This window comes from Zosterops lateralis (genome assembly GCF_965231275.1).
Source record: "Zosterops lateralis genome assembly, chromosome: 1".
Lineage (NCBI taxonomy): Eukaryota > Metazoa > Chordata > Aves > Passeriformes > Zosteropidae > Zosterops > Zosterops lateralis.
Window position 1 is genome coordinate 147542473 of NC_139762.1, and position 15561 is coordinate 147558033.

Below are 15561 nucleotides of genomic sequence, written 5' to 3' on the forward strand. Positions count from 1 at the left end.
TATAAAGAGGGCTGTGCTTGTGTTTCAGCTTCCAAGTTCCTGTGTGGTCTACAGGCCATTGAGTGGCAAGATCTAGTGCCTGACAGAACAGCTGGGATCTTGCCCATGCTCGAGCTGTCATAGGCTACTGCAGGTCACTCCCAGGTAGTCCAGGCTCTCTAAAAAGAGTACTGTCATCTGAAAAACTGATCTACAGAATGCCTGAAATCTTGAAAAGGTTATCCCAAGTGTCAAAAAAGACATAGAATCAGAGGCCAGTATAGCAAAAAGCTGTCATTTTGAACTACTTTTGCTCTCAGCTGAGGGTGAAAAACATTTTGTATTACTTTGTTTAGTTGCAATACTCATTTCACTTGATGCCTTGGAGAGTTCCTCAGATGCTGTTGGTTTCACAAGCCCATGGCTATCTCAGCTCTCTGCCCTGAGCACTTCAAGAATGCTGCTGCTGCCCAGCTGCTGCTCTACAGCCTGTGCTTCTCTGTCTCTTCGTCTCTTTTCTTGTTGCTGCTCAAGACACTAAGTGGCTTCTTTTCATGGTATAAGCAAATGATTCGGGAAGCATGTTGCATTAAAGCCAAGGCTCTGTTTAGCTAGCCAAACACATGGAAAAACAATTGCACTTTTGTCTGTGCAAACAGAGAGCAGCTGTTTGTCTCAAACAGCGCAGACTGTTCCTGCTCATGACACGCTGGATACCAGAGGGTGCTGAGGGTGCCTTGCATGAGTCTGTCTGCCCCTGTAATTCCCTTGCTGGCACTTAGTGACTTTTTTTAACCAATATGGGCCTTAAATGAACTACAGTTCAGTATAATTATATTTGACCATGTAAGTAAACTGATACGTAGTTTAATGTTCTTTATTCATCATGTGCAGTTTTGTTTTAGCAAATATAGTTTAGTTACAGTTATACCAGAAAAAAAAAATTAAAAAAAAAATTAAAAAAAAAAAAAAGACACCAAAAGGTCAACCCAAGCATTAAAAGACATTATTTCTAAGTTTAGACTCTGTGTTCTTCTGACACTGATGCAGTATTTTACCCAGAGCCATCTTTAGCCATTCAAGTTATTTAACATTTTCAGAACTGTTCTGTGGTAGGTATCGAATTTCACTCTACAATAAAAATGCTTATAAAGTTAGACATGTAGTCACTGGTTTGCTTTCCTGATTTGGCCCAGCCTGGCTCAGCTTTACCTGTGGGTATTTCTCACTGGGACTCACATTAAGTCAGTGATTTTACACACCAGTTCCCAATTAGGGCCATGGAAAGCAGTGACCTATATTCCCCTACTCCATATTTATGGATGGTTTGTGTTTCAGGGAATTAGATTCTTGTTATTACTCTCCGGATATGTACAGGTAGCAATTATTTACCTTTGTGAATAATTCCTGTTAGCTGTGTTGGCATTTGCCTGATCACTCAGTCGATCTGGAGCAAAACTCCACCACTTGTGCGGCCCAAAAGACTCACTCTCCAAAGCAAGAGTTGTTCTCATGGGCTCTTAGGTCAAGCTCTTTTCCTCCTCTGATTTGTCCACTCTGTTTGTGGAGTTTGCTCAGCAATGGTTTCATTCTCTTCCTGCTGAAGAAAAAAGGACTTGAATTCCCACAGACTCCCATCATTTGGAAAGGAGGAAGGGAGGGAGAGACTGTCTGAACCAGTGATGAAGCCCTTGAAAATCTATGATGTTTTATATTATGTGACATACTGTATTATGTTATAAAATAGGTATTACTTTATTACGTGCATTTTTTTTTTGTATTATGCAGTTTGTAGATTATGTTGTTTAATTCCCATTGGTTTTTTTTAAGTTGGATACCAATTTGTTTGGAATACTATAAAAAATTCAGCCTCTTTTTTTAAAAATGAAAGAAGTATGTAATATGTATGTAATGAAAGTGTATAATGAAGCCTTGCTCAGGCAAACCATCCACACCACTCTGCACTTATATTTTAATATGAACTTATATTTTAATTCTGTAAATTTCTGTGCTGTGAATTTTATTGTGCTCTGCTGGTACCCAGTTTCTAGCCTCCTGATGGAACAGTGGGCCAGCTTCACACTGGTGTAAAGAATGAACAAGAAACACATCTCTCGAGAGACAAAATCTTTTTTATGCAAAGCCTGGATACTTGCCTACTCCCACACCACCCACTCTACAGCCAATTACACTTTCGCTAGAGATATTTACAGAACTGAATACACATCTGCAATTTATTCTGCTCCATCCAGTAACCTCAGTTATGGAGGAAAGGCCATGGTATGATTTTTAACCTTCCGGCAACATGCAGTTGGTTGTGAATTGTGAGGTTCCAGCTTTGCTTCACTAATCCTATCAAGATTGCATGAGCTCTTAAAAAAAATAAAATACCAAAGATAAAAATCTAACTGGAAACATAACTTTTAGGACCTCTGATTTTCATCTCTTTTCCTCATTCCATTGTGACAGTGTAAAGCTTAGCAGAGTGAGAGCAAAAAAATCAGTGCTGCCTGTGTTTGTGTTTATGTAGAAGTTAGTTTTAGGTCTCAGGCTCTTCTATGGTGCCACATTCATCGTCTCTGTAGCCTGGGCTCTTTGCTGAGCATGGGGATTCCTTTGCTTTATGGCTACGGGTGATCTATTAAAATAGCATAAATTCAGGTTCTGTGTGTGTAAAAGAAGCTGAGCTCTGCGTTCTCTCTCCTCCACTGTTGTTCTCCTGCCTCAGATTTCTCTGCACTTGTTCTTGGTACCATAACATCCATCTTGCCATTGATTTTACCGAGACTTAAAGTTATCTGAAAACTTAAGGCTGCAATTTACTGGTCCAAGTGTAAGCTCTGCCAGGAAGGTTGATCTATCAATCTTCACCTCCTTTTCATCTCCCTCTTTCCCTTTGCCTCCAACCACAGATGTATCTCTTGCCTCCTTCCTCCATCCATGTCAGGCACATCAAGGAACTTACTTTGCCTGGAGACAAGTCCTTTCATTTATTTATTTTTGCTGGCACGGGATGAAAAGGATGAAAAGGGAGGGGTGCCTGGCTTTGGTGTGCTGCCTCTGGAGCCAGCACAAAGGGACAGGAGTACCTCTTGGGACTGCAGGCACCAAGTCCTGCTATGAACCTTCCTCCCCTTTGAAAGGGGTTTGATATCTGGATCCACAGACTCCTTGGCAATTCATGTTGAGTGTGTCCCTTTCTGTGAGCAGAAAGAGTTGTGAGGTCCCAAATCAGATTACTGATCCAGCTTTTAATAAGCAAACACTTCTTTCCACATTTCTTTTAAAAGTAAAATTATTTTTTTACACCCTAAAGAGAGGGAAACCTCATTGTCACTAAGGGTGTCGTTACTAAGGGTTCTGTATACAAGCCTATGATGTGGTGTGTGAGGTAGAAGGTGATGATGTGGTAATTGGCTGGGAAGATTTATTCAAGGTTTCTAACAACTGGCAAGGCAAAGCGGTGTGGTTATCCACTTGTAAATAGCTCCTTTCGAGTTGGTAACAGCAATAAAAAGTACAAACAGTGTAGTTTTTTGTTCCTTTGTCACAAAATAACAGCATTAAATGGAAGTGTTTACTTTCACTAATTTCTCAACTCCTTCACATTTCACATTTAAATTAGATTTTAAAGAATGACACCTTGATTTCCGTCTGTTTGCTTGGAGGGCAGTGGTGCTTGGGAGGCAGGAGTGAGAGGAATGGTTCTTAGCATCTGCAGAGGAGCAAGGGGTGTGCAAGGGGGAAAGGAACCCATTAGAAAAATACCTCTTCTTTTAAGATGTTGGAAGCTTGGATGTCCCCTTCCTTCTTGTGAAAAGCTGGAAAGCTGTGTTTCAGATGTTATGTTCTTGTAGCACCTAAGCCTTGCCCAAGTTTTGCTGAAATCTGTCAGCAAGACAAGAAAAGCCAAAGCAGCTGTATTGACTCTTGAAACAAGCAATGGTAAAGGCAGTATGTTCTTTTTTTTTTTTTTTTTTTTTTTTTTTTTTTTTTTTTTTTTTTCCTTCTCAGTTTCAGGAGTTTAGTAACCTTCCCAGGTGAGAACTGTGGCCATACCACAGGAATCAACCAGTAAGTTTTCAATTTTAGAACTGGCCCAGAGCTTTCAAAAGTATCTAAAGTGTAAAAAGTTGATTTGTTTGGTATCCTGCTGATGACATCTCCAGGTCACTGGAGATTTGCAAAGTGATAACCCTTCAGCCCTGATTTCATGGGTGCCCATAAGAAAGGGTTCTTACTGACAGCATGGCCTGATATTTAATCAAAATCAGGATCTTGTGGGTCTCTCATGCACATAGAAAACAGATGGGTTTGCTAACCACATGTGGAGGACTTTCCTCTGGAAGATCACAGTGAATTTCAGAATACCGTAATGAAACAATTATAAGTTTCAGCTATTCCAACCTCCCAGCTAATCCTTGTCCCTGCCAGATTAGTAGGACATTAAAAAGCATTTATTTATAATTATTGAGAGTATCTGTATAACAGAAATGTAAGCAGGCTGTCTCTGTAATGGATTTAATTTTCATTACCAAGAAGAAAAGCAAAAATATTACCATTGGGATACACTTTTCTTTTTGAAATAGCTATATTGTCAATTCTGGTATGAATTCTACTCTATAAACTAGTCAAAATACACTTTTGTTTGAACAGCTCTGAAAGAAGTTATACTTAGAAGCTTTTATTTTTGTTCTTAGGAAAATTGCCGAGGAACTTTCCAAGGTTGAAAATAACTCCTACATTTGTCCTAATTCATCATTTTTACTTGATGCTAATAAGTTGTTTTGTTTGTTTGTTTGTTTGTTTGTGTTTGGTTTGGTTTTTTTTTTATTTTTTTTTTTTTTTCAAAAAAGAGGCAAAAAAGAAAATAATACATTTCTTCATGCATTTTGGGAATGGTTTGTCTTAAAGTAAAAATTATCTGTGTGACTTTGGCTTCACATCAGAGGTAAAGAAGAAATAGTAGTCAAGGAAGCATGTCCTAAACTAGCCAAGTGTATGTAAATCACTGTGGATACAAATGATGAACAGAGCAAAGGGTTAAATCCAGTCTGTCTCATGCTGGATGACTGAACCAGCCTCGTTTCAGATACAGCTTTCTCAACAATGGCTTGTTTCTGTGCAGCGTGCTAACAACTTCTGGACTACCTTGGTCTCATAGGGATGTGCTTTGCTGCAGAATGTGGGCCTGCTTTGAGCTGTCAGCTGCTAGAAAGCTGTTTCAGATCCACACAAGAGTCCAGGAGTGAAATCCTGGCTGCTCTGGAGTGAAAAGATTAGTGCAAGAATGGATTTCACACTCTCTCCAGCATTTTTTTAATATTTTCCTTCATACAGTTGCCAAGTGTACAGTAATATTCACACCTCCAGTGGAAATTAATTGGTGGCAGTGTTTTCAACATCTCTTTATGCTGTTAATTGCTGATGCCAGAGCTGCTATCAGTACCGAACAGCCCATCAGACCTTTTTGTTTGGTTGACCTTGTTGCTGTTGAAGGAGAAAACTTGAGTGTACTGGCATAGACTTTGTGCTTTGCATTTAGACCCTGAATATCCCCACTGCTGCCTAGATAATGGGGAAAAGTATCAGTACTGCTGAAAAATAGTGTTTTTGCCACTATCTTTATTGTATCATTGCCTAATCTAGCCTTGAATTTGAAAATTTCAAGCCTACATTATATCTGGTAATATTGGGACCTATTCGGTCTGCAATTTTAGTAGCATTTGTACTTTCTTAGGGTAGTTAACGAACAAACACAACACCAAAAACCAATAAAACCCCAATCAATCAAACAAGCAAACAAAAAAGCAGAGTGGATTCCAGACACTGATACTGGCACTGAAATGTAAATGATAAATCCTTTGGGAATTAGCACCTCACCCCGCAGCTGCTGGAGTGGGGCACACACATTTGCTGGGGTGGAAAGTTGCCCTGCTATCCCCAGCCATGCTGCCTCATGGCAGCTGTATTCCTCTTTATCTGGACAAGGTTTTTTTAAATTTATCTCAAATTAAGGTGGCCATGTAACCATGGTCTTATCCCACTGTTTTGAGATATATTGTCTACTGACTGTGCATGGTTGCTACTTACTTTGTACCAGAGATGAACTGTTAACACTCACTGCATCTATAAATTTAAAGGTCTTTTTAGGGCTGTCCCAAACAGCTACAATCACTTAACTCAAAGTCTGCAGAAGGAATTTCCAGCTCTTCATAAACTTTCACAACACCCTTATAAAAAGTGTGTCTAGAAAAAAAAAGAACATTTTAAAATTATTTTTTCATATATTACATTCAAAAAAGCCCAGCAATCAAGGGATTGGCTCCACAGGGAGAGATAACTAAAGCCTACAGCGCAAACAGCATTGAATATCCAAGGATCTAGGCTAGCTGCCTATCCTCTAAGAACATTCCTGTAGCATTTATAAATATTAAGGTCATCCTGAGGCAAAACTAACAAAGAATTAGTGACAGGTATGCAATGTTTTTATTTAATGATCAGCTTCGAGGTAGTTATGCAATTCCCCACCCATGCCTGGAGCCAGTCTCTGACATCCCTTAGAAGGATCCCACAGTCTTCCTCATCTCAGCTCTTGATGAACCCCAGCTCAGCTGACCAGCCCTGGTGCAGGCAGCCCCTGCAAGGGAAGGGGCTTTGGTTTGGCCAGCAGGCAGTTGTCCCAGCAGGAAAATCAAGGGGTGTGGATGTACATCTGCAGGGCAGCTTGGCAAGACCGAGGAGGGGCAGGCAGCCAATGATTGCTGTGGAGGAAAGAGCGATTACCAGTGAGGGGGAGGAAGGGTTGTACATTTCCAAGTATAGCACAATCCTGATTTTGTCCTCTAAGTGTTATGGTAATGAATTATTCTCGCCTCTTCTTGCCATCTTCAGTCCGATGATAAATAGCATGATGAATCTTTGCTAACTTCTTTAAATGACTTGTTCCCAGATCCTTTTTGTTCAAATGTAAGCCCAAACTTGAAGTTTATCTTTTTATGGGGGCAGCTGGATTTGGTTAAACCTTCTGTATGCACCGTGGAAAACCCACAGAAGGACAGAGGTGCCTTTTCTGCTATTCCTGCTTCCATGAGCTGCTGTTTCCAATGGCGGGAAATTGAAATAGTCAACAATAAATGCTTATTGCTGTAATACTTAAATATTTGAAATTGGTTAAGGGAGGTTTTTTTTTTTTTTTTTTCATTTGAGTGTTGCTTTATTTAACTACTATTAGTTCTGTGGTTTTTATATCACCACATCCTGACCAACAAAATGGTCGGAATTTATTCTGGGCTGTGTCATTTCTTGAAATCTAAGGGATAAAAAGGGATGGTTATCTCTTGTCAAGCTCCTTGGAGAGCAATGAGGAAATGAGCAATAAAAGGTTCTTTGAGGCTCTTTTAACTAAAGTTTATCATCCATTATAGTTACCGATGTGTGGAAACCAACAGAAATATTTTACATGTTTGTAGTTACAAAGCCCTTAACAGCTGCAGCCATGAGCCAAGCACTTACAGCTTTTTAAAATGTGTTTTTATAAATGTAATATTAAATCACTGTGTTTCTGTTTTAAACCAGTCTCCTTAAGAAAATTCCTGAGATAATAATACATGGATTGACATATTCAGTCAGGGCTGGTGAGTGGGTGCTCACTTGCTCTTGCTTGTATTCTGACTTCAGTAGAGCAATGCACAATATGAGCATTTGGGGGCAGGATTGATGATGACTAAAATGCACAAAGCAGCAATGGATTTCATTTCCCCTCACTGGATGCAGTGCTGAATGGGAAATCAGGGTGGGGAGAAGAAAACTGAGTGAGTTGAGGGTAGTCAGCATAACAAAGGGCTCAGGACTGTGCAAATCTCTTTCTCCTCACCAGGATTGGAGGACACAGGAAACAACTCCACATTTCTTTATCCCTGAGGGAGCCAGGTCTGCAATTTGCAGAGACTCAGCCCTCAGGAGCACTGGTCAGGGAATTACTATGAAGATAGCTTTCTAGTCCCAGAATAGCTGGCTCTTTATTACCATCTCCTGTTCCTCATGAGTCTTTTCCTGCAGTTTTAGGCTGGGACCCTGCTCTCCTCTGTATTGCCCTCCCTTCTGCATTTCTTCTCATCTGTCCTGAGTGGACTTCTTCATCTAATCCTCTCCTCTGAGAATGATGAAAGTGATAAGCCACGTGGATCCACTGCAAAGGAGGGCAGGAAGGGGGCTGTTCTCAGCCTGTACGCATTGCTGGTTAATCATACTGCCAAGGGCATATGATAAAGCAAACACATTGAGAATGCAGACGTGTCAGCTCTTGTCTTCCACAAGAAATTCACTCTTTGGCATCCAGATTGCTGTTCATGTCGTGCCTGTACCATCTGCATTTACACCATCGCAGCCCTAGTGTGGATGGCTGGCTGGTCTGAAAGTCTGTTCCTCATGCCAGGGGTGTTCTCCAGAGGCCCCTGAATGCCCACACTGTGATCCAGCTTGCAGATTTATCCATTGCACATTTGCATGTGTGAATCTGGCCAAACATGAGTCCCTTGCATTGGGATTCCAGTAACTCAAGAAGTCTGAGAATATGCAACAGTTAAACAAAGATCAACCATTCAACTTCCAAAAATTGCTTTAAGCCAGAAGAGACAATGTTGTTTCTGCAGGTCTGTTTTAAATCAACCCAAATATTATTTTAGAGCCAGAGCTATAATTCACAAAAACTTGATACAATCTTGGAAAGCCATAGAAAGTATTAGGAAATACCACTGGAAGTTGGGACCTACAGATACTGCAATAATCTGCCTTTTAAACTAAACAGACATGCCAGTTAAATACTAACTAACATTCTGAAGAGGATGATGGGTTACTTTTTCAACAAAAATCCTTAACATTTGGGAGGTTTTGTCTGCATGCAAAAACTGAACCATTTTCCCAATGCAACTTGCAGCTGAAATATTCATATGTAGGAAAGATTACTGTCATGGGCGTTTACTCAGTTGTATTTCTGTTTGCCATACTTTGGTGATCATTTAGGCTACCAACAAGGCTCCTTTCAGGATCTTCTGCTCTGCAGAGAAGTTCTGAGGGTAAGGAGTACCCTTCCTTCAGAGGCTACTGCTGCCACTCTTCCCATGCAGAGGTTCTAAGGAGCAGAGATAAAAGTCATTGGTGACTTTATTTTTTATGAAATGTTACATTTTTGGATTGGGTTTGCTTCCTCTATAATTTTTCTTAAATTGGTAGCTACATTCTGTCCATTTTGCAGAAATACAAATTGAGTTTCACCGCACATTTTACTTGAGAGGGAAGTTAGTTGGCACGCAAAAGTTCAGTGACTTGGCATGTGAGAAAATCTCCTTTAGAGCTAGAATTGGAGGACACCAGAGCTGCTTCCCACCTCTCCCACATCCATTTCTGTCTTGTGCTTCTGCCTAAATAGGAAAAGTGGAAAATCATAAACTGATAGAATTGTTACTGCTGGAAAAGACTGGTTGGTCTAATAGCATCAAGCCCAGCCATTGACCTAACACTGCCATGTTCACCACTAAACCATGTTCTTAAGTGCCACATTCACAAGGTTTTTTTTAACATTTGCAAGGATGGTGGTTCTGTCACTTCCCTGGGCAGCCTGTTGCAATGTCTGACCATCTGTTCTGTGAAGAAATTTTTTCTCACAAAATCAAATAGGTTGGAAAAGACCTCTGAGATCATCATGTCAAAGCTGTGACCATCATGTCAACTAGACGTGGCAGTAACCCTCCCCTGGTGCAATCTGAGGCTGTTTCCTATTGCTCTGTCCCTTGTTACCTGGCAGAAAAGACTGACCCCCACCAGGCTACAGCCTCCCTTCTGGGAGCTGTAGAGAGTGATAAGGTCTCCCCTGGGACTCCTTTTCTCCAGGCTAAACACCCCCAGCTCCCTCAGCTGCTCCTCATCTGACCTGTGCTCCAGACCCTTCACCGGCTCTGTGGCCCTTCTCTGGACACACTCCAGAACCTCAGTGTCCTCCTTGTACTGAGGGGCCCAGAACTGGACTCAGGATTTGAGTTGCAGCCTTACCAGTGCTGAGTACAGGGGGACAATCCCTGCCCTGGTCCTGCTGGCCACACTGTTTCTGATCCAGGCCAAGATGCCACTGGTCTTCTTGGCCATCTGGGCACAAACTGGCTCATGTTCAGTCCCTGTTGACCAGCGCCCCGAGGCCCTTTCCCACAGGCAGCTTTCCAGCCACTGTTCCCCAGCCTGTAGGATTGCATGGGGTTGTTGTGACCCAAGTGCAGGACCCTGGACCTGACCTTGTTGGACATCATAAAATTGACCCCAACCCATTGATCCAGTGTTATGGGGGACCCCGTTCTTCCACGTCCGGGGTCACCAAATGTTATTCCTGCCCTTAGAGGGGTAACAAGTTGCGACATGGGTGTGGACCCTCACAGAGGACAGCAGGCAGCAGCAGGGTCAAACATGGAAGGCTCTCTATTATCTGACTCCAAACTACTTATATACATTTTGTACAGAGGGCCAAGATTGGCCTGAGGAGGTTAAAACCTCCTGACTCCATTGGTCACTATGACCATCAGTCAAATTCTCTCTCAGAGAACAACTATGCAAAACATACAGATAAGTTCAAAGGATACAATATTGTTTACATGAAGCAGCTTGAGAATCAGGCTGCAAAGGTTCAAACACTTGAAAGCAAGAAAGTCAGGGGCGACAGATCCAGTGTGTCCATATAAAATAAAGCATGAAAATTTCTGGTGATACTTGTTTCATAGCTTCTTTCTTACAGATTCAAGGTGACTTACGGGTAAGATAGCCTTCTAGTGAATGTATTATTTCCATTGAAACATCAGGACAATATTATTATTCACTTGGGTTTCATATTTTTATCAGTGAAAATACAGATCTATGCACTACACACATTTTTTGACCTTTTAACCAAACACTGCAATGTTATGATTAGATACAGAGAAGTCTTAATGTCTTTGAGGAATTAGTATTATCTTTCATTTCCTGCATTTTTTTTACATTGTTGATGTGACTTTTTCTCTGTTGAAGTGTTTTAAGATGTACAGTGATGTTGGTCAGTATATTTCTGTCAAGACTATTTTGCTTGAAAATGGCCTGTTATCATAAAAAACCTCCAATGTTTGTATTTTTTAATAGCTTTTACAAACAAAATACTAGTATATTTGAAATTAATTAATAAACCATACTTGGTGAAGGAAATTAAAACCAGTCATATGACAGTGACATTTTAATCTGTCCTAGTACTGACTTCATCTTCCATTATATTATTTCTTAAAATTTGGATCCGTTTGGTTCATGTTATACCATTGGAGGTTTTGGCACAGAACCTAGTGAAGTCATCATCCAGACCTTGCCCTGAGCCTGGAAACATGGTGCATATTTCTACTGTGATTTCCAAGAGCTGAGTAAAATGATTTCTAAGAATGCATCTAAGACAAACTGAAGATAACCGGCTGCAATAGCCAGAGCTGTCATCATAGATCATAGAATGGCTTGGGTTGGAAGGGGTAAAAAGATCAAAGACATGAAAGATCATCTTGTTCCCACCTCCCTGCTGTCAGCAGGGACACCTTTCACTGGACCAGATTGCTCAAAGGTCCATCTAACCTGGCCTTAAACAGTTCCAGGGATGGGGCACCCACAGCTTCTCTGGGCAGCCTGTCCTAGTGCCTCACCACACTATGCTGTGCTTTATTATGATAGTAAAGCATTTCTTCCTAATCTCTAATCTAAACCAACTCTATTCCAGCTTAAAGCCTTTCACCCTTGACATGTCACTCCAGGCCCTTATGAAAATAATGCCTCTTCATCTTCCTTGTAGGCTCCTTTTAGGTACTGGAAAGCCACAATAATGTTAGCCAGAAATCTTCTCTTTTCCAGGCTGAACAAACCTAATTCCCATAGCCTTAGTTCCGTATAGGAGAAGCGTTCCATCCTTCTAATCATCTTTGTGTCCACCTTTGAGCTTGTCCCAACAGTTGTCCTTCCTATGCTGGGGACCTCTCAGCTGGATGTCCCATATTCTTTGCAAAGCACCATTGATACCATAAAATATCACTGATACTAGAAACAATAACATTGTTAGGAGGAAAAATGGTTGATACAAGACCTCAAAATTTCAAGGTTTGGAAAGTTGAATTCCACCAATTTGAAACTTGAAGTGATGTTTCAAAAGAAATGACGGAAAATTACCTTGCCAGATTAATTCTAAGAAACGTAGGGGCTTTTGAGAGTACCAAATGGGATGATGTGAAGAATTCTGGAGTCTGCCCAGGAGTTTGTCTGCCCAGGAGCTGATAGTACATCTGTGTAATTAACCTAACAAAATAAAGTCTAATGCATAGCTCACTTTGCTGCTTGCTTTCTCCTCAGGTTTGCCAATTTGTTGTATCTGTCAACGGCCTCAATGTTCTCCATGTGGATTACAGGACAGTAAGCAACCTCATCCTGACCGGCCCTCGAACAATTGTGATGGAAGTGATGGAAGAAATAGAGGCCTGAGAAGGAAAAAAAAAAACCCTATTACTGAACATTTTTGCGAGAAAAATAGCAACAGCCATGGAGTGGCATGACACAAGGCAGCAGATTGTTGCTGTGTCCAAACAGATGATTTTGCTTTTAGGGGAGGGGGCTCTCTTTCATTTAACAATAATAGCACTGGTGATTATGCTAAGATGTGAACAATAGATACCAGCATATTTTCACTATGGACTTCTCTGTGCCCAGCAGAGACACAATCAGGGCCTTTAGGTGGTCTGTCCAGCCATGGCTGCATTGGTCAGAATGGGTTCTGCGTAAGAGGCTGTGCCTGTTTCCTCACAGTCCACTGCTGGATCAAAGCACTTCAGGAGGTGAAAGAGCCAAGCACAGTGGGGTCAGGATGTCACAGATGGTTTCCATGAGATGCTGACATTGATAAACATGGTCTGGTGTCCAGCTTTGTCCCCAGAGCTCATGCAGTTACTCTCTTCTTGGGCTAAGGGACAGCGGACTAAATCCTGGCTTGATTACAGTCAAAACACAAATGAACTGCAAATGCATGAGAAGAGGTGTCCGTGCTCTTTAGAGGATAGTCTGGTGTGAATGTTTGGGCCTGACTGATTACATGGTTAGTCTAGAGAGAAAAAGGAAAAATGTGTGGTACTTTTACAAAAACTGCCTTTGAAAATTGGTCTTTTGGTTTCAATGCCTGTGTGCTATATTAGGTGCTTGAATATAAAATATTGATTTTGAGGTTTTTTTCTATACCTGTAAAGGAAAGGTGCCTCAGTCTTGCTATTCATCACTTTAGAGAAATTTTGGACACCTTAATTCCTGGAAGAAGAATATTTGGCAGGTTGCAGTGGGAAATTCACAGTGTTAGTATAAGGAATTGTACATCCAGATTCTCCAGTAGCAAAAGTACACTTCAAATTGAAGCAATGTACTTGAATGTGCATTAAGCTTATCAGCACTTTCCAATCACCTGATGTTTTGTGAAAAACCAACCTCCCTCATGAGTTGCATTTGACACTATTACAAATAAAACATTGTATTTAACTGACTCTTATTGTTTCTCAAACAGTAGGATTTTTTTCATTGATGAATTCATGAAAGAAATATTTTTTAAAAACATATAAAAATTCCATGTTCTTGCAGTTAGGTGACTCTTCAGCTCGATGTTAGGGGGAACTGCATAGGTTTTCTTTGATCTTTGAACTGAATGAATACATCCTGCTTCACAAAATTATAAATATATTTTGCAGACTTTCTCTGCTGTCTAAATTTTACAATTAAAGCTTAACTTTCTAAATGCACATACCACGAATCATTCAATTATGGGGTGGGGAAAGTATTTTTCCTCAAATAATTTTGAAACATGTTTTGTATTAAAAATTGTTCTCACTAAATAAATTGCTCTTTCAGTATGTTTTTCATTCACTCAAACACTTTTACTTCAGAGATACAGGAAGTCTTCGAACTCATTCATACCTGCAGCTTTGTAGGAAGAAGTCCTTCTGTTCTTTGTTTCTGGTTTTGTGTATCTGTGGTTGTATTTTCACCAAGAAAACTTTTCTTATTTCACTAATATGCAACAACACAGGGAGGTATAAAAAACTTCAGCTGCTTACTGGATATTAACCAGGCATGAGAGTGTTTGGAGGGTTTGTTCAAACTGTCATCTGCTATGACAATTCTTAATCCCAACTGTACTCCCCAAAATTTTAGTACACATGTATAAGCTGTAGCAGGTTACATTTTCCAGGTCATCTAAAATAAATAGCTGGTCACATAATGTTATATTAGATTTCAGTAACTGTCCATGGTATCCACTCAGAACAGTTGGAAACAATCTTGTTGTTCCAAAAACGTTTCAGTATGCTATAATTATTTTGAGTTTGTGAATCCAGGAATGCTTCTCTAAATATTCCTATTTTTTTTCCACTTCTTTTCATTTTTTTCCCCTGGGTTGTTTTGGTGGCTTAGCCCCTTTAAAATATAAATTCTGCATGTTAGGCTAAGTTAAATATTACAATTGATGGATTTTCTTAGCAAAATGCTAATGATCCTCTCTAATGCCATCATGGGTTCGTCTGTATTACATCTCTTGCCTTAGTTAATATTCTGCTAGAAGTTCTCTGTAGCTTACAGATAATTAAGAAACTGGGTCAGAATTTGGCTTAATAATGCATTACAGAGTGCACTTCAGACTGGAGCGAAACGAGTGGGAATGGGGGCAGGGAGAAATCTGTGCATTTCATTATGTTACAGATTGGAGATGGCATTTTGATTCACAAGATACATTAGTCTCTATCACAATTTGAGCAGAGCTACTTTGCCTTCTGTTTAACAAGGATTTCCATATTGTGTTCTCAACTTGACTGACAATCCGGGATTTAATTAATTCCTTCCCTCTTTCAACATGACAAAGGTATTCAAATTGTGGCTGCAATGAAATTTTGTATTTTGGAAAAAAGGATGGAAAGTAAACAACTAAGCTCTGAAATGTATAATTTCCAATTAAATTGCAGTTTGTCTGCACACAGTGCTGCATATGCTCCAAGACATCCCACAGGAGTCAGTGTCAAACTCTCCTGCACTTTAGAGGGCACAGAATTTTAAATGTAACAGAGCACCTTGCTTCCTGCAAAGTGCCAGGGGAAATCTAAGATTATTCACAGAAGTGAGACATTTCAAGAGATGCATGAATATCACAGTGTAGAATGAAGCAAGAAACCAGAAATAAAAAAAAACAAACCCTTGCATCAGCAGTAATAGCTTCATTAAAAAGACAGGCGTTTTTGTAAGACTTACTCTCTTCTGTGATCTCATTTTTGGTTACTGTAGATCTTGCAAAATCCTCTAATAAATCTTTAAGCCTTAATCACTCAAATTAGTGCCATTCCTCTGTACATGTACATTTGCAAATCATTTATGGACATCTTCAAGAAATGTAATATTTAATTGAATTCAAGTAGCAGTTAAGCTAATTGGAGCATTAAATCAGTGCAATATTTCTCATTTTTTCCCTGTTATATTTCTCTACAAGATACATTATTTTCATTATCTTTTTCAAGATCA

General features: G+C 40.1%; 1 protein-coding gene across 1 annotated transcript in view; it reads left to right on the forward strand.

The window, feature by feature from the left end:
* DEPTOR (DEP domain containing MTOR interacting protein) overlaps window positions 1-15237 on the forward strand; it is a 76307-nt gene extending 61070 nt beyond the window's left edge. Inside the window, exon 9 of the mRNA XM_083861677.1 lies at window positions 12373-15237. Within this exon, the coding sequence (XP_083717803.1) occupies window positions 12373-12501 (129 nt within the window). The 3' untranslated portion in view covers window positions 12502-15237. The remainder of the gene's footprint in view (window positions 1-12372) is intronic.
* Window positions 15238-15561: the final 324 nt, after the last annotated feature.